At 37.6% G+C, this 20,018-nt stretch overlaps 2 protein-coding genes across 9 annotated transcripts in view; one reads left to right on the top strand and one right to left on the bottom strand.

Moving 5' to 3' along the window:
* The window catches only part of CENPK (centromere protein K), a 46,507-nt gene extending 36,514 nt beyond the window's left edge, over window positions 1–9,993 (bottom strand). For 3 of the 4 annotated variants that reach the window (XM_023729604.1, XM_023729603.1, XM_023729602.1), the window contains exon 1: window positions 9,864–9,992. The gene's annotated coding sequence lies outside the window, so the exon portion shown is untranslated. Of the gene's footprint in view, window positions 1–9,863 lie in introns of all 4 variants that reach the window. The other variant, XM_004374546.2, reaches the window with a different exon arrangement.
* Window positions 9,994–10,006: 13 nt separating this feature from the next.
* PPWD1 (peptidylprolyl isomerase domain and WD repeat containing 1) overlaps window positions 10,007–20,018 on the top strand; it is a 28,082-nt gene continuing 18,070 nt past the window's right edge. For 2 of the 5 annotated variants that reach the window (XM_023729600.1, XM_023729599.1), the window contains exons 1-5: window positions 10,058–10,268; window positions 14,126–14,228; window positions 16,213–16,313; window positions 16,489–16,609; window positions 18,138–18,585. In XM_023729600.1, coding sequence (XP_023585368.1) covers window positions 10,079–10,268; window positions 14,126–14,228; window positions 16,213–16,313; window positions 16,489–16,609; window positions 18,138–18,585 — 963 coding nt within the window. In that variant the 5' untranslated portion in view covers window positions 10,058–10,078. Of the gene's footprint in view, window positions 10,269–11,185; window positions 11,235–14,125; window positions 14,229–16,212; window positions 16,314–16,488; window positions 16,610–18,137; window positions 18,586–20,018 lie in introns of those variants that run through there. The other 3 variants (XM_012555000.2, XM_004374545.1, XM_023729601.1) reach the window with 3 other exon arrangements.

Genomic DNA, 20,018 nt, shown 5'->3' with positions numbered 1-20,018 from the left:
TAGCTAAGACAGATAATAAACCAAAAAGAAAATGAAAAATATATATAGATATACCATAGTATATCAAATGATTTATAAGTGCTACAGAAAAAAGCACAGCACAGACAAGAAACATAGGAAGTGCTAGAGTAGGGACAATATAACTTTAAATAAGGTGGTCATGTAAGGTCACTGAGAAGTTGAGAACTGAGCAAAGACATAAAGGAAGTAAGGAAGTGAGCCACAGGGTATCTAGTGGAAGAGGCTCCAGGCAGAAACAACTGCAAGTGTAAAGGCCTGGACGCAGAAGTATGACTGTTGCGTTCCTAGAGTAGTAAAGAGGTCAGTGTGACTAGAGGAGAGTAAGGCACAAAGTTGTAGGAGATCAGGTCAGAGAGACAACAGGGGTGAGATTATATAGGCTTTGCAGGCTATTTTAAGGACTTGAGCTTTTACTCTGAGTGACATGATAAGCTATTGGAGTTTTGAGCAGAGGAATGCTATGATTCAAATTGTTTTAACAGTATAACTTGGTTAGTTACACACAGTTAGGATAGAAGCAAGGAACCAGTTAAAAAGCTATTGAAATGATCCAAGTGTACAAGGTTGAAGAGTGTCCCCCAAAGATTCAGGTCCTCCTGGAACCTCAGAATATGACCTAATTTGTAAATAGAGTGTTTGTAGATAAAATGAATTAAGATGAGGTCGTACTATAGTAGAGTGAGCCCTAATCCAATGACTGGTGTTCTTATAAGAAAACAGAGACACAGAAAAATACACAGGGAGAACACCATGTGAAAATGGAGGGAGAGATTGGAATGAGGCAGATGCAAGACATGGAATGTCAAGGACTATAAGCAACCACCAGAACCTAGGAGACAGGCATAGAACAATTCCCTCAGAGCCTCCAGAAGAAACCAACGTTGCTGACATCTTGATTTTGGACTTCTAGCCTCCAGAACTATGTTGCTATTGTTGCTGTTAAGCGGCGTTGAGTCAGTTCCAACTCATAGCAACCCTAGGCACAACAGAACAAAACACTGTCTGGTCCTGCACCATCCTCAAAATCGTTGCTATGTTTAAGCCCATTGTTGCAGCAACTGTGTCAATCCATCTCGTTGAGCATCTTCTTCTTTTTCCGTGACCCTCTACTTTACCAAGCACGATGTCCTTCTCCAGGGACTCGTCCCTCCTCATAACATGTCCAAAGTATGTGAGACAAAGTCTCACCATCCTTGCTTCTAAGAGGCATTCCAGCTGTACTTCTTCCATGACATATTTTCTTATTCTTCTGGCAGTCCATGGTATATTCAATATTCTTTACCAGCATCTTAATTCAAAGGCATCAATTCTTCTTTGGTGTTCTTTATTCATTATCTAGCTTTGGCATGCAATGAGGTGATTGAAAATAGCATGGCTTGGGTCAGGTGCACTTAGTCCTCAAGGTGACATTCTTGCTTTTTAAAACTTGAAAGAGGTCTTTTGCAGCAGATTTGCCCAATGCAATACATCATTTGATTTCTTGACGGCTGCTTCCATGAGCATTGATTATGGATCCAAGTAAAATGAAACCCTTGCCAACTTCAATATTTTCTGTTTACCATGATGTTGCTTATTGGTCCAGTTGTGAGGATTTTTGTTTTATGTTAAGGTATAATTCATACTCAAGGCTGTAGTCTTTGATCTTCACCAGTAAGTTTTTAAGTCCTCTTCACTTTCAGCAAGCAAGGTTGTGTCATTTGCATATCACAGGTTGTTAATGAGTCTTCCTACAATCCTGATGTCATGTTATTCTTCATATAGTCCAGCTTCTTGGATTATTTGCTCAGCATACAAACTGAATAAGTATGGTGAAAGGGTACAACCCTGATGCACATCTTTTTTTATTTTAAACCATGCAGTATCCCCGTGTTCTATTCAAACAACTGCCTCTTGGTTTATGTACAGGTTCCACATAAGCACAATTAAGTGTTCTGGAATTCCCATTCTTTACAATGTTATCCAAAATTCATTATAATCCACAGTTGATTGCCTTTGCATTGTCAATAAAACACAGGTAAACATCTTTCTGGTATTCTCTGCTTTCAGCCAGGATCCATCTGACATCAGCAATAATATCCCTTTTTCTACGTCCTCTTCTGAATCTCGCTTGAATTTCTGGCGGTTCCCTGCCTATGTACTGCTGCAACCACTTTTAAATTATCTTCAGCATAATTTTACTTGCATGTGATATTAATGATGTTGTTCAATAATTTCCACATGCTGTTGGATCATCTTTCTTTTAAATGGGCATGAATATGGATCTCTTTCAGTTGGTTGGCCAGGTAGCTATCTTACAAGTTTCTTGGCATAAACAAGCGAGTGCTTCCAGCATTGCATCTGTTTGTTGAAACATCTTAATTGGTATTCCATTAATTCCTGGAGACCTGTTTTTTGCTTGTACCTTCAGTCCAGCTTGGACTTCTTCCTTCAGTACCATCGGTTCTTGATCATATGCTACCCACTAAAATGGTTGGAACATTGACCAATTCTTTTTTGGTACAGTGACTCTGGGTATTCCTTCCATTTCCCTTTGATGCTTCCTGCTTCGTTCAATAATTTGCCCATACCAAAAACAAAAATCAAACCCGTTGCCATTGACTCAATTCCAACTCATAATGAACCTATAGAAACCTTCAGTATTGCAACTCGAGGCTTGAATTTTTTTTCTTCAGTTCTTTCAGCTTGAGAAATGCCAACTATGTTCTTCCCTTTTGGTTTTCTAACTCCGGGTCTTCACACATTTCATTGTAATACTTTGTCTTCTCGAGCTGCCCTTTGAAATCTTCTGTTCAGCTCTATTATTAATTTCTTCCATTCACTTTAGCTACTCTACGTTCAAGAGCAAGTTTCAGAGTCTCTTCTGACTTCTATTTTGTTCCTTTTTTTTTCTTTTCTGTTTTTTTAATGACCTTTTGCTTTCTTGATGTATGATGTCCTTTATGTCATCCTACAACTTATCTGCTCTTTGGTCATTAGTGTTCAGTAGGTCAAATCTATTCTTGAGATGGTCTCTAAATTTAGGTGGGATATACTCAAGGTCATAGTTTGGCTATCATAGACTTTTTAATTTTCTTTAGCTTCAAATTGAACTTGCATATGAACAAATGATGGCCTGTTTCACAGTTGGCCCCTGAGTGACTTAACGCAATAAACTGAGTGGTGTAACACAATAAAAATTTATTCTCTCATAGTTTATTCATTGGAAATACCTTTTTTCAACATAAATGGTGACTATGCATGTGGACTTTGCTGGATGGAATGCACAGGAATCAAATCGACCACATTTGTCAAATGAGATGGGGGTAGACTGCTGCATCTTTCTCCCATGGATTGGCTAGTGGGTTCTAAATGCCAACCTTGCAGTTAGCAGCTGAGTGCATAACCACTGCACCACCAGACTCCTTAAGAATTCAATTTATGACATGCTAAATTTGAGGTGTCTATTAGTAGAGCTAGGAGCGCTGGTGGCATATTGGTTAACTGCTCGGCTGCTAACCAAGGGTTTAGCAGTTTAGACTCACCACCACTCTGCTGGAGAAAGATGTGGCAGTCTGCTTCCAAAAGATTTACAGCCTCGGACACCCTATGGGGCAGTTCTACTCTGTCCTATAGGGTAGTTATGAGTTGGAATCAACTCAATGGCAATGAGTACATTGATTAGGCAATTGAATATACATGTCTGGAGTTCAGGGGACAATTTCAGGCAAGAGATAAAATTTCAGAGTCACCACCATACAGACAATATTTAAAGCCATGAGGCTGGGTGAGATTAGAAAAAGGAGAGTGTACAGATAGAAATGAGAAGAGTTCCAGATCTAGAGAGGTTGAGGAGATGAGAAAGAACCAGCTAAATAAACTGAGAAGGAACCCCAGTGAGGCAAGAGGAAAATCAAAAGTATGATATCTTGAAATCCAAGATAAGAAACTACTCAAGGAAGACGGATCAACTGTGTCAAATACTAGAAATATATCAAGTAAGATATAAACAAAAAATTAACAATTACTTTAGCAATATGGATGGGGTAGACTGTAGTTTCCAAAAATAGTCACAGCAATATTTCAAGTTGTCACTCCCCACAGAGAGTCAGAGTCTGTTTCCACTTTCCTTGAACCTGGTGTGATTCTGTGACTGCCTTTATGAATAGAATACAATGAAAGAAGTGACACCACACAACTTCCTAGACTAAGCCATAAAAGGCAATAGAGTTTACACCTGGCTCTCTTTCAACACAGCCACCCGCCACCATGCTGGGAGGAAGCCCAAGTTAGCCCAAAAAGAAGAGATCACATGGAGAAACCCATATGGAAAGGAAATGAGGTTCCCAGACAAAACGTAGCATCAACTGCCAAACATGCACAAAAACAACTTTTCTGATGACTCAGCCCCCAGGCTTTGACTCATCTAGTCAAGGCCTCAGACACTGTGGAGCACAGACCAGCTGTTCCTGCTGTGCCCTGTTTGAATTCCTGAATAACAAAATCCATGAGCATACTAAATGATAGTTTTACACCACCAAGTTTTGGGGTAATTTGTCACAATAGTTTCATTGGAGTAAATACACAGGCCTTTGTTAACATTTATAGGAGTAGTTACAGTAGAATAGTGGGAGTGAAAGCCTGATTGGAGTGGGTTCAAGAGAGAAGAGAAGCCAAGGAATTGTATCTATCCAGTATATAAAATTTTTTCAGGAGTTTTTTCTATAAAGGAAAAGAGAGAAATAAGGTGGTAGCTGGAAAGAAACGTAGGGTCAAGAGAGGGATTTTGTTTAAGATGTGAGAAAATACATCATTTTTATATGATACAATAAGAGAAAGAAATATTACTGATCCAGAAGAGGAACTGAAGAAAGAATGGGATCTAGTGCACAAGTAGAGGAGTCGCCTTAAGATAAGTGTATATTCAGCTCATCCACTGTAATAGGATAGTCATCCGCTTTAATGGAAAGGTGTTATGGGTTGAATTGTGTCCCCCAAAAATATATGTTGAAGTCCTAACCTCCAATACCTGTGAATGTGACCTTATTTGGAAATATGAGGTCATATTGACGTAGGGTGGGCCCTAACGCAATATGACTGGTACCTGTTATATAAATGAGCTAAACATGGTCTCTATATACCTCTATATATCGGTCCCAAGTCGTTTACTTCTTCAGAGCAAGCTGAGGCCCATTAGACCAAAAAAGCCCATTGGCACTAAACTCAAATTTGTACACATCCAATTGTTTTAAAAATACCTCAAATAAGCAGATTTTTAGCCACTTAGAGGCCGCCTGCTTTAAATATCTATGAAACTGCACCTAACACCTGCTAGCCGTAGATGAGATAAACCCCTGTATTTACAAGGACTCAACAAAAAATGGGCAAAGGACACAAATGAGGAATTTAAAAAATAAATTACAAATGCCTTTTAAATGAAAAAAATGCATTCTCAAATTCACTCATTATTTATGGAAATAAAAATTAGTAAGAGTTATTTTTCACTCAGACTGGCAATAATGAAACATTTGATAATAAATAATATTGACAAATTATGGAACAAGAGGCATGCACTGCTGGTGAATCAATCTCTTTGTAAGAGAATAGGCAACATCTACCAAAATTTTAAAGGCATATCTTTTCACCCAGACAGTCTACTCGTATGAACTATGCTACAGATAGATATACTTGCATAAATATATACATGTATGCTTACTGCAGCATTATCTATAAGAAATTTTAAGAGTATGAACTCTGCAACCAGACTGTGTAGGTTTAAATCCGGCTTCATTACTTACAAGGAGCCCTGGTGGTGTGGTTAAGTGTTCAGCTGCTAACCCACCAGCTGCTCTGTGGGAGAAAAATGTAGCAATCGGCTTCCATAAAGATTACAGCCTTGGAAACGCTATAAGGCATTTCTACTCTGTCCTATAGGGTCAACTGGGTCACTGTGAGTTGGAATCAACTCAGCAGCAACAGGTTTTCATTACTTACAAGCTGTGGGACCTTGGGCAAGTTACTAACCCTTCTGAGTCTCAGTTTCCTTATCTGTAAAATGAGGATGGAATCCCTGGCACAGGGGTTAAAGCACATGACTATTAACCTAAAGGCTGGCAGTTCAAACCTACCTAGAGCTACCTTAGAAGGCAGGCCTGGAGAACTGCTTCCAAAAAGGTCATAGCCTTGAAAACCCTATGAAGTACAGTTTTACTCTGCAATGCATGGGGTCACCAGAGTAGGAATTGACTTGACGGCAACTGGTTTTTGGTTTTTTGGAAAATGAAGATAATAATATTACTTATTTCATAGGGTTGTTAAAACAATTAAATGAGTTAATATATGTAAAGCTCTTAGAACTGTGCCTAGCATATAAAGAGTTATATTAGGGTTGGCTATTAATTTTACTATTCACATTCTGAATATCAACTTGTAGAAGATTGGTTAAATAGCTCATATCATACCCATAAAAATGTTTAAGCTATAAACATCTTTCCTGCTATACCCATAAACCCAAAAAACCAAATTCACTGCCGTTGAGTCAATTCTGACTCATAGCAACCCTGTACGACAGAGCAGAACTGCCCCACAGGGTTTCCAAGGCTGTAAATCTTTACAGAAGCAGACTGTCACATGGAGCAGCTGGTGGGTTCAAACTGCTGACCTTTCAGTTAGTAGCTTAATGACTGCACACCAGGGCTCCTATGCTACACCCATAAGATGTAGTTTAAGTTTGCAAATCCATAATCACTCATTAAAAATTTTAGAATATTTTAATAAGCTAAATGTTTCTTTTGTAAATATTCCTTAACTCAAAAATTACGTACAAATTGATCTTTCCCTACTCTGTAGAATACAGACCACTAAAATACATGATCAGTATGCAAATATGTGAAACTGAGTGTGTGTATATGTATACGTGTACACACATACACGTGCATTCACACACATACATAGAGACTCAGCAAATCAGCAGGATTCAATGTAGCATTAGACTACAAATAAATAAAAATGTTTAATAGTTTAATTTGGTCCCTTTCCCATATTCTGCATTCTTAAGCCCATTTTTGTTGAAGAACAAGTCAACCTCTTGAAGTCACCAGTTAGTACTCCAATTGTCAATCAATCATTTACTGAAGGATAAGAATATCACCATATTTAGGGATTCTATGCCATATAACGTTAAAAGATCTAATACCAACTTAAAGAAACTCATACTCTTAATTGGGAAAAGAAGATTAATATACATGAAATAAAGCAATGGGAAGTACCCATTAAGTTGTATTCATTTATTCAACGAATATGTTCTTAATATGTGCTATTTGTCGGACCCTATAGCTATAACTGGAAACCCTGTTGGCATAGTAGTTAAGAGCTACAGCTGTTAACCAAAAGGATGGCAGTTTGAATCCACCAGGCACTCCTTGGAAACCCTATGGGGCAGTTCTACTCTGTCCTATAGGGTCGCTATGAGTCGGAATCGACTCAGCAGCAACCGGTTTGGTTTTTTTTTTTGTGTAGCTGTAACTGTGTACATGAAAAAATTTCATCTTCAAGACACTTACATTCTCCCCTAGGACAAACAAAATAAATAGACAACTAAATAGACAACTAAATACATGATATGATTTCAGGTAGTTAGACATGCTACAAAGCAGTAAATTGTAGAACCTGACTGAAAAGTGCTTGATAGCTCATTTCTTTTTATTGCTGAATAACTCCATTGTATGGATGTACCACAGTTTATCCATTCACCTATTGAAGTACAACTTGTTTGCTTCCAAATTTTGGCAATTATGAATAAAGCTGCTCTAAACATTCGTGTGCAGTTTTTTTGGTGAACATACTTTTTTTCTAACTCATTTGGGTAAATACCTAGGGGTGCAGTTGCTGGATCATATGGTAAGCCCATGTTTAGTTTTGTAAGAAACTGCCACAGTGTCTTCCAAAGTATATTCTCACCAATGATGAATGTTCCTGTTGCTCCAAATCCTCGCCAGCATGTGGTGTTGTCACTGTTTTGGATTTTAGCTATTCTAATAGGTGTGCAGTGATATCTCATTGTTTTAATTTGCAATTCCATGACATATGAAAAGTCCTTGGATGGTGCAAACAGTTAATTTGCTCAGCTGCTAACCGAAAGGTTGGAAGTTCAAGCCCACCCAGAGGTGCACCTGAAGAAAGGTCTGGCGATCTACTTTCAAAAAAATCAGCCATTGAAAATCCTATGGAGCACAGTTCTACTATGACATACGTGGGGTCACCATGAATCAGAATCAACTTGACAGCAACTGGAAATGACATGATGTTAAACATCTTTTCATGTGCTTATCTGTCATCTGTATATCTTCTTTGGTAAGCTGTCTGTCCAGATCTTTTGCCCACTTTGTAATTGGATTGTTGTTTTCTTGTTGTTGAGTTTTGAGTTCTTCGTATATTTTGGATACAAGTCCTTTATCAGACATGTGTTTTGGGCTCTCTTCTTTTTTACCCATTGAATACAATTTGTCAAAATAATCTCCCTAAAACACTGGTTTCAAAAGTATACTCAAAAGCCTTGCGGGTGTGCATTTCAAATCAGATAAATCTCTGACTGGTTTTTATCACTTAGTAATACACATTTAAGGCTCCTCCACGTCTCCAGTCTGAAAAAATACATACAGTATGATGCCAACTGTATTACATTTTGGAAAAGGCAAAAGTATTTTTAAAAAAACCCGTTCCCATTGAGTCGATTCCAACTCATAGCGACCCCACAGGACAGAGAAGAATTACCCCATAAGGTTTCCAAGGAGCTGCTGGTGGATTCCAAATGCCAGCCTTTTGGTTAGCAGCTGTAGCTCGCCATGGCTCTTAACCACAGTGCCACCAAAGGCATTTTTAGGACAGGGAAACTATTCCATATGATACTGTAATAGTGGACACATGACATTATGCGTTTGTCAAAATCCAGACTGTGCAACACAAAGAATGAACTGTAATGTATACAATGGACTTTAATTTTAACCAGCCAAGCTAACTAGTTGCTACTGAATCAATTCCGACTTATGGCGACCCCATGTGTGTCAGAGTAGAACTGGTGCTTCATAGAATTTTCAGAGGCTGATTTTTCATAAGTAGCTCGCTAGACCTTTCTTCAGAGGTAACTCTGGGTGGAGTCAAACCTCCAACCTTTAGAGGTGTAGCCATGTTAAGCATTTGCACCACCCAGGGACTCCTTAGTTAATAATAATGTATCAATATTATTTAATCAATTAAAACAAACATACCATAGGAATGCAAGATGTTAATAATAGAAGAAATAGTGTGCAGGGGGAAAGGGAGGTATATGGGAACTCTGTACTTTCTACAATTTTTCTTTAAACCTAAAACTGCTCTAAAAAATAAGTCTATTTAAAGAGAGAGAGAGAGACCTTAAGTTCTTAAGGCCACGAAGAGACGAAAGCCTAGACGAGGGAGAATGCAGAAGGGTAAATGGACCTTCTGTGGTCCACGTTAGGTTAAACCTTGAGGTGGCTGGTTTTCTCTCCGGAAACAGTAACAAGTACCCATCACCTTCTTCAGGGAGGGTACGACAATAAAAGAGCTCGGGAGAGAAGGAATATTTGGAGCACTTGATGGGAGGTCCGCAAGTTAGCCAGCCCCTTCAATTCCCCACACCTCTTTCTCTTGTAACCGGCGGGGTTCTGGAGTTGTAGTTGACGCGGGAGCCCGACAACAGCGGGATTCAAGACTCGGCTGGACGTTAGGTATCCAGTTCCCCGACAGTAAGGGTCCAACCTTCGGTGCTGAAATCGCATACCCTGTGAGCTGCCTGCCCCAGCGGCAAGTTTGAACCGTTACCACACTCCTCCCCACCCAACTCTTACCGTGACAAAGCACCGACTCCAGGTCTCCTCAGCCTTGGAAGTTCAGCGTTGCCAGGCCCAGGACTTGTGCGCGCGCTGCTTTCTGATTGGAGCTGCCGCTACCTGCTCCAGCCAATCCAGAAACTCTCTCGGCCTCTGACGAAAAGGCTGCGCCGCTGCTTTGAGATTGGTAGCGGAGCTGCGAGTGTCGCGCCTATACTGACGACTCGTACAATATGGCGGCGGAAGGTGGTAGCGATTCACAGCTGAAAAGGAGACGGCGCCGGGACCACGAGAAACCGGAAAACACGGAACTCAGCGGAAGGGAGCTGACAGTGGTGGTGGCTCAAGAGAATGATGAGGACAACGAAGAGCGCTGGGTTGGGCCTTTACCTGTGGAGGCAACACTGGCCAAGAAAAGGAAAGGTAGCTGCAGCGATAAGACCCTGGGCAAGTTGAAATGCTTAGGCCTCTGAGTGGTAGAGTTCTAGCCAGACCCGAAAAGGGATGTGATTGTGGGGTTTTGTGCCCTCAGAATAGAGGGTCACCTTCTTACTTTCTGGCCACTCCGTACTTGCATGTTCTTCCGAAACATATAGGAAAATAAGACATAGTCCTTGCCCTTAAGAAACAATCCGTTTAGTTAAAAGTAGTGCCATATATTCATGTATGTCTTTCTGAAAATGTATACTGTATTCGGAAAATGTGTATAGTTTATGTACATTTTATATACGCTGTAATTTCTATAGTGATTTGGGCTTGGTACAGCGACTTTTTGATGATGTCTAACACTTACTGATCACTGATTTTTTTAAATTTTTTTTATAATAGATGCTAACACGAGCATTACCTGTACAGGTTTCCCAGCCATCCGAAAGTGGAACATTCCTATGAAACTTTTAGTAAAGCCGAAATGGCATAAAGCGAAGAAGCAGTTATCATTAATTTATATGGGAAGTTTTTGAGTGTTCCAACACCCAAAAAATAACCTACCAAATCATACTAAATAACACGTAAAACCTAAAATAACATTAACATATAGTAAAAGCAGGAATGCCTAATGTAGTTCCTGGGAAAGGAGCTTTGCAACGCGACTCTTGCTGCACGGGGTGCACGCTACCTCTTTAACGCTGGCTGCAAAACAAATACTGAACACTGTTTCCACTTCTCAGCATTTTGCCTTTTTTCCTGAAAGCAAAAATCCTCTTTGGATTTCTTTGGGTTAGTGAAAACAGGTACTAGTGTAGGTCTTTTTGGAAAAGTGAAGTGGCATAAAGCAAACTTTCAAAAAGGGATATACTGTACTTAACTATGTGTTTGACGGCCCCATTTAATCCCAGCAGCAGCCATATGAAGTTGGAATTTCCAGCCCTGCATTGCAGGTTGGAGAGAGTACTGGGGCGCTCCCTAAGGCTTCATATGGAATCTGACTCAGAAGTGTTAGTGTGTTGGGGGCGGAAGGAAGGCAGTGCATATTTAATACTGTAACTGGTAAATAAAGATGACTTCAACCCTGACTCTTCCACTAATGGGTTTTCTGACCTGGGGAAAGTTACTTAAGTTTCCTGGATCACAAGCTCGTTCATCTAAAATCCAAGGTCTGTGATTCTCAGACCATATTTATGAGCTACCATGGACCAGAGCATTTGCCACTAAAGTGAATACTGACAAATTTTGATCAAATAAAAGAGGTGGGGAAAAAGATAGATTAAATTTTCTTGTGTTCCATGTATTTCTGTGAAATGTTTAAGACCATTAAAATGTGATCTTTCCAGACTTAAATGTTACTGTATCACTCTCCCCCTACTTAAAACTGTTTCTTACTGCTTTCAAAATAAAGTCCAAACTCCCTAACATGGCTTACAAGTCTCTTTATGATCTGATCTCTCCTTACCTCCCCAGCCACATCTTCCATTTCTTTCTTTCCTCCTTACTCTGTGCTCCAGCCATACTAAACCACTTGAGAATAAGCCATGTTCTTTTCCTCCTCAGATGCCTGCCCAAGTATCATGTGTCTCTGCCTGGAATAATTTTCCTCATCCTTTTTACTGGGCTACCTTTTGTTCAACCTTTAGTGCTCAGCTCAGCTGTCACCTCTGGGAAGCCTATGACTTCTCCAGTCTGGGCTGGGCTTCTAAGGCACCTTCATATAACTCTGAAGTAATATTTATCACACTGAATTTATAAATAGCCCCCACATTTTATCTAAATTTTGGAGAAGCTGCTTTTTTTAACATTGTACATTAACACCCTTGAAGTACATTTTTTTACTGCCAGGTGTTCCTGTTTTTTTTTTTTTTAATTTTTAAAATGTTTTTTCCCTTCATTGCACTTGTCAATTTGTAGTTGTGTATTTATCCATGTGATTGTCTGAGTAGTGTTTCTCTCCATTTCTAAGACTGTAAGCACCGTAAAGGCAAGGAGCATGCCTGTTTTCTGCAGTGTTTGATACAGTGCTTTGCATATAGCAGTTGCTCAATAAGTATTTTTTTAGTGAATAAATAGTGGTTATGCTGTTAATTGTTTTACTGCACTTGAGTATTTTTGTATGTCCTTATTTTATGGAACTGAAATGGGAAAAAATTGAAAAATCAACAGTCAAAGTCTGATATTAGTGTTAAGAGGTAAAGATTTCATAAACTTAATATAATTGAGACAAAGATGGAAATCAGGTGTGCAAATGTCCTTAATCAGATGCTCGTTGGATCTCAGCCAGTCAGTACTGTATTCAGTTTGAAGAAAACTTGAAATTAAAAAACATATATGAAATGCTAGAAAAATATCATTGAAGATTTTGTCCAAAAGTATAGGAGTTTAACATTTTTAGCTTTCTAGAAATAGAGCCATCCTCTTCACCATGAACTTTGGACATTGGGCTTTTTTACACATTTTCAGAAAGACATTATATATGAATATATGGCACTGCCTTTAATTGAATTGATTGTTTCTTAAGGATGGGAACTATGTCTTATTTTCCTTGATGTCATGTCCTATTTGGTTCTCATAAAATATTTGTTCAATAAGTAAACCAACAAACAGCAAAAGGAATATGTATCATGCAGGATTAAATTTAGCTGCATATCACAGAAAAAGCCAAAATGATAATAGGTTTTAAAAAGATAGAGGTATGCTTCTCTCATATGTAAAAGAAGTACCAAGGTAGGCAGTCCAGGATTGATACGGAGGCTCCAAAGTCAGCAGGCTCCTAGGCTCTTTACAGCTTTCCGTCCTAACATCAGTAGGGTATGACCCTCATCTTTATTGTCCTGAGTGGTTGTTAGAATTACAGTGATCATACCCCAATTCCAAGGTATAGGATTGAGAAAGAGAAAAAGGGTGTACCTTCTTTTTAAGGAGAACTTCCTGGCTATCACACAGCACCTCCACTTTTATCTCACTGGCCTGAACTTAGTTAGGCACATGGTCACACCTAACTTCATGAGAGGGTGAGAAAGGTCATCTTATAGCTTGAAATTAATATACATACCCGTATAAACATGGAGGTTCTGTTACTAAAAATGAGGGGGAAAATAGTTTGTAGGAGACAACTTCAAGTCTGCTTTAGAACAGTTATGAAAAACTCTGAAACGCTCATCGTGTTTAATTTATAGGCATATTTGGCCATGGTTGGATTATTTGGTACACACATAATGTCATTTTTTGCTAGTAAAATTGTTCATAGCTCATATAATGGAATCAGTATTTCTTGGTGGTAGTTAGATTGCCCCTGGAAAAAAATTTGAGAAGCATTCAACTTGATCATCTTTAGGGTTTTCTCTGCTCTAAAAATCTAAGCATTCTATTGTGTTTAAAAGTTTCAAATCCAGAATCATTAACTTCTAAGAAGATCAGTGCCTTAAAGATAAACTGAGACAGGTTATAGATGACTACTGATCTCCTTAATTATTTAGTACTAACAATTGGATGTACATGATTAGAAAGATTTTCATGAAACCTTAAGACTTTTTTTTTTTCCTGTTTTAGTGATGCCTTCATATTAAGCCATATCCACTTAAGTCCTAGGGATAAGTTAAACATCTACATAATACCCAAGAACCTGTCATGACTGACTAAATAATGGTGCTATTCAGTACTATAACAAAAATTACCACTGATGTAGCAGACACTGGATATTTTTCATCATTACATGGAAATTGAAAACAATTAAAATCTAGAAGAAAATACAAGATAGACTCTAAAATATTTGAAATAAAGAAAATACAAACTAGCATTTAGCTCCATTTATCTTAAAAGTTAATTTTTTACTTTACTTTTTTCCTAAGTTCTAGAGTTTGAAAGAGTTTATCTTGACAATCTCCCCAGTGCATCCATGTATGAGCGCAGTTACATGCATAGAGATGTTATTACCCATGTGGTGTGCACCAAGTAAGTCTATCTTAACTTTTTAATTTTTTTTCTGAGCTGTTTTTTTTTCTTTTTTTAATGCTTCAATTTTTAGGTGGATTTATAGAAATTACAGGATATTATGGAATTCTCTTTAATTCCACAGGCTCTGTGATAGTCTGAGTATAAAAAAGGCCTGTATGTTCTTCCTGCATCACACAAACAATATATTCTCTAAAACAGAGCCCCCTAGTTTGTGTGTATGTCCTTTGGAGATAAACGCCAAGAGTGGGACAAACCAGGTAGTGTCTGAGCTTCCCAGAAGAGAGTACATTAGGTAAGATGAGAATAATTGTTACCTGGCCTTATTAGCACTAACAGGACAATGGTGGGAAGTAAGACATTCTAAAAATGTCAGATGACCTTCATAAAGGCAGAATTAGGGATTGGGAGAAGGGTAGTGATAGTAATATTCAGTTTGTTGAACTCATAGTATGTCCAGGTGCTAAAGGTTTTTCATAAATTATCTTTTGAACAGTCTTGTGAGGTAGTATGTGATCTTCATTTTATAGATGAGGAAATTGAGGTTTAAAATGGTTAAATGGCAGATAAGGCTGGAGAAAAGGCAAGGGCTGAATCCTAAAAGGCTTTCTGTGCCTTATATGTATTTTGAACTTTATCCTGTGAACAGGAGAGTTACATCAGATTTATTTTTTAAAGGATCACTGGCTGTGGTGAGATGAATGGATTCAAATAGGGCAAGAATGGATACAGGGAGAGCAGTTAGGAGGCTGGTATAGAAATCTGGACGAGGTATGATGGTGGCTTGGATGATACTGGCAATGAGTATGGAGAGAAGTAGATGAATTGTTTTACTCTGCTCTTCAGACCAGTTTATTTGTTATCTGTTAGAGAAAAATTGAATTTGAGAAAACATTTAAGACATAAATCTAAGTAAACAATATATATTTCATGTGTAGGATAATTCTGATCCAACATTAACACCTTTCCTAGTGCAAAGTTGTTAATGTATAAAGCAGCATATAGGTATTAGGATTGCTATCACTCTCTCCTCAAGTTTTTTTTGTTTGTTTTTTTACCCAAGGCAGTGCAGTAATAGAAGTGCATAGTCTTAGGGGTTAAGCAGATCTGGTATTGAATGCTGCTATCTTGCTATGGAGCCAGAGCAAGTAAATTTAACATTTTAATACTATTTCCTCATTTGTAAAATGGTGATTAATAATACTTGTTGCCGTTGAGTCGATTCCAACTCACAGTGACCCCACAAGACAGAGTAGAGCTACCCCCATAGGGTTTCCAATGCTTTCCAAGGCTGTAATCTTTACAGAAGCAGACTGCCCCATCTTTCTCCCCCCCGGAGTGGCTGGTAGGTTCAAACTGCTGAACATTTGGTGCCACCAGGGCTCCTTGGTGATAAGAATACCTACCCTAATAGAGTTAATATGAAGATTAACTGAAGTAATGTGTGTAAAGTATCTGAAATATGCTAGGTTTCAATAAATAGTATCTGTTTTTATATGCATTAAGGGGCAGCTATTTCAAACAAGGCCTTTTTGATACTTAAATAACTAAAATATATTAGAATACAGAACATACTTGTGTTGAATTTTGCTGCATATGAAAGTAGTACATTGAAATTTAATTATCAACTTTGGCAAAATGCTTAAGTAAGTTAGACTGCCTGTAGGTAATTTTAGTGTTAAGGGAGGGACCCTGAGGTCCAGTGATGCTAGTGATTATTTCTTTTTTTTTAAACTTCATGTCCTAGCTCAAATATGACCCTGCCTCTGGAGATTAAAATAAGTACAACAGCAACTGTTAACGATATCTAGAAGATACTCAAAATTTTTAATATCCTGCCCTAATACAATGGTCTGCATAAAGAAAGATTTTAAAAAAAGTACTATAAAATTGTTAAAGATTCTCAGTGAATGATTGTTTTTGGGGTACTGATTGATTACTAGATCTCTCTTAGAAATTAACTTTAAAAATTTTGTATACGCAGGACAGATTTTATCATTACCGCCAGTCATGATGGACACGTTAAGTTCTGGAAAAAAATAGAAGAGGGAATTGAATTTGTTAAACATTTTCGTAGCCACCTGGGTAAGGATTTCACATTTTTCTTTTTTGGTAGTTCTCATTTAAACTGTACTAAATAAAGTTTCTTTGAAAATACCATGTTTCTTTTAAAATACGTTTTGTTTTGTTTTTCTTTGAATCATTTGCAATTTTTACATTGGTATTCACTAGGATGTTTTAATTTGATTTATTTAAATAGGAGTTATTGAGAGTATTGCAGTTAGCTCTGAAGGAGCTTTGTTATGTTCTGTGGGTGATGATAAAGCAATGAAGGTGTTTGATGTAGTGAACTTTGACATGATCAATATGCTGAAACTCGGGTGAGTCTTTTTTAAAGTATATATTTTTTAACTTAGTGAAATAAATTTTAAATCACAGTTAACCATTTCAGAGGTTATTTCTAAACAGAATATATTATGCCGTTAAAATATGCCTTGGTTTGGGTATTGCTTAGGAAAATTAGATACGATGAATGCTTGGTGTATGGCTGCTTGGAGGTTTCTGCTGTGGTTTTTGTCATGACTAATCACAGCAGAAATTTCCAGATAGCATCATAACAATGATTTATTGTATCTCCTTAGCAGCATTTAGTAAATTAATGTGGCTCTATCATCATGTCTGATTTACTGATACTGAGTAAATTAACTTCCTTGTTGTACTTAGTTCAGTAATATGGTATTGTGTTCTTATAAGGCTTAAGCACATTTTTGGAATTAGGTTTATTTGTTGGTGATTTTAAATCTTGGAGTGTATATTAATACCCAAACTATGTGGTTAGACTGTACAATAATGACACTAGTACTTTCCTTTTTGCATGTATTTAATTAAGATAACAAGCTGAACTTATACATATCTAAATGAATGTCAGTTTGCAAGTTGAGGCATTTTTAGAAACACTGTTGGAAATTCTTGTGGAATTTCCTTCAAAATCAGTTTGTAGGCCGCTAAAGGAAATGTCTCATTATTTATGGTCACAACTTATTTTTTTTCCTGCAAATAGAATTACCAAAGTTAATCATCTGTCTTATTCCCCAGCTTTGTTTCCACAGACTTTAGCTATTTTTAAATAATAAAATCCATTCACAAATGTTGAATGTTTGCCACCTTTGAAGATACTCAAAAGAATATTATTTCAGGTTTTGATGGAAATTTTAAAAGAAGACTTCCAAAACGATTTTGAGCATCAGCAATATGATTAAAATAACTATGTAACTTCTACTGACTGCCTTAATTTGAAGGGAACAATATTCATTTGAATATATAAGTTTGGTATGCTGATTAAATCTGTCCCAAATCTTTTTACACTTTGTTCATCAGGCAGCATGTCCAAAGCTTTTAGTTTTAATATCAAGATCAAGGTAGTAATAACAAGAGTGTGATTTGAGAATGTTTGTCAATCATAGCCATAACTAAAATATTTTTATCTTAAATATTTCAAGTGTGGATTTCCAAAGTGTACTGTTACATGCTTTCCTGTTTAAAAGTAAATTATGCATAGACTGTGTTACAGAAATTCAAAAAGCTATGCCCCAGAATATCTAAGGCCCAGGACTGATTCGCTTTCTTTATCTACCAAAGGGAAGTAAATGGGCTACTACATGCAATTTTCTTCTTGGGGTTTGCTAGATCCTCAGAAATTATCATCATTGTATTGATGAGGTCAGAAGGAGATAAATTAGCAACTATTCTTGTTCTTCCACCACATTCTGTATTTCTCTGCTACTTTTGAACAAGTAGTTCAAAACTGGCTAAGTCACTGGCTGGGACTTTTTTTGGTGTTAATGGTAGGGGATACTTACTTATTGTATTGACTTTTTTATTTTTTGGCTCAATTCTTTACTCTTCTAGCTATTTTCCTGGACAGTGTGAGTGGATCTATTGCCCAGGGGATGCCATATCTTCAGTTGCTGCTTCTGAGAAGAGTACAGGAAAAATTTTCATTTATGATGGTCGAGGAGATAACCAGCCACTTCATGTATTTGACAAACTCCATACATCACCCCTTACTCAGATACGGTTAAACGCAGTTTACAAAGCCGTAGTATCTTCTGACAAATCCGGAATGATTGAATACTGGACTGGGCCTCCTCATGAATATAAATTCCCAAAAAATGTGAACTGGGAATATAAAACCGACACAGATTTATATGAATTCGCCAAGTGCAAGGCTTATCCAACCAGCATATGTTTTTCACCTGATGGGAAGAAAATAGCCACTATTGGTTCTGATAGAAAAGTTAGAATTTTCAGGTTTTTAACTGGAAAACTCATGAGAGTCTTTGATGAATCACTAAGTGTAAGTACAGTTTAAATTTAATCTGATTTTACTTTTCTGAAAATGTCTTTATTTTATGCTATTTTTTTAAAAGTTATTTTTGATATAGAAGTTTAGGTGGATGGTTATTTTCTCTTAGCACATTAAAGATATTATTCAACTATCTTCTGTATTCCATTGTTGCTATTTGAAACTCTTCCATTGGTTTATGATGTGATAACTTTCCCAACCAGTCATCCTAGTATTTATGTGGCTGTCCTTTTCAGCTTTGTTTTGTTTGCAAATCCATCTTCCTGAGATTCTCAAAACTCATTTTCTCTCAGTTCTCTACTCATTCTTTATTCATTCCTGTCTATATGTCTACTGTCAAGTTTATTTCCCCAGCTTTCTATTATAAATAAACCAGTTCTTATCCTTTTTTTTTTTTTTGCTGTCTCCATGTCCGTTTAGTTGCACAAGCAAGAAAACTAGGAAGCATCCTTAACTCTCTTTCCCTACCCTTCCATGAGTTCTGTCAGTTTTACTTTCTTAATATACCTTGAATCCATCCATTTCTTTTCAGCACAGCTGTTACTACCCTAGTTCATGATGTTTTGCCTGGCCTATTGCATGGCCTACCAACTGTATTTATTCTGGCATCCCCTTAATCTGCTCTCCATTTTTCAGCCAGAGTAATCTTTTAAAAGCATATATCTGATCATGTCATTCCTTTGCTTAGATCCTTCCTGTGACTTCCTGTTGTTCTTAGGATCAAGACCAAAATCATGGCCTACCAGACCTTCCATATTGTGGCCTCTGCTACCACTCCAGCCTACATAAATCTCCTTTCTCCCTGCTACTTTCTCTACCCAGTTAGGGCACCTTTCGTTTTCTTGAACATGCCTCCCACCACAGGGGCTTTTGAATATGCTGTTCCTGCTGCTTGGAATATACCCTTCCCACTATCCTCCCATTACTTACTGAATACCTACTTATCCTTCAGATCTCAATTGAAGAGTCCTTCAGGGAAGCTCTCACTGTTCATCCTATCTAGAACAGCCTTTTTTTTTTTTTTTTTTTTAAATGTGAGTTTGTATCATTCTGTTTTCTTTTAGAGCATTTGTATGGTCGTTTTATTTGGTTAATGTGTATCATCCCCAGTAGACTAACCTCTGTGTGATCTGAACCTATATCTATTTTGGCTCATGATTTTATTTCCAGCATTAAAAACAATGCCTGAAACATAATCATTACTCACATAGTTGTTGAAAGAGTGAATTTACCATGACTTGTTAGGATACTACAAGAATTTGTTAGAACATGTAGTTGTAGACTAAGAGTATGCAAAGTTAACTGGTTTTTGTGGCTACATGGATCTCATCAACTCTGCTCTTTCAGGTGGTTCTCTGACTGCTAATGGTATGTTGAGTCCTTGGAAAGTCTGAGTTGAACCTTTGTAGCAGTAATGCTTATTA

Source organism: Trichechus manatus, unplaced genomic scaffold (genome assembly GCF_000243295.1).
Source record: "Trichechus manatus latirostris isolate Lorelei unplaced genomic scaffold, TriManLat1.0 scaffold00029, whole genome shotgun sequence".
In the NCBI taxonomy this organism is placed as follows: Eukaryota; Metazoa; Chordata; class Mammalia; order Sirenia; family Trichechidae; genus Trichechus; species Trichechus manatus.
Note: the sequence above shows the minus strand (reverse complement) of the source record. Positions and strands in the feature narration are given on the sequence as shown.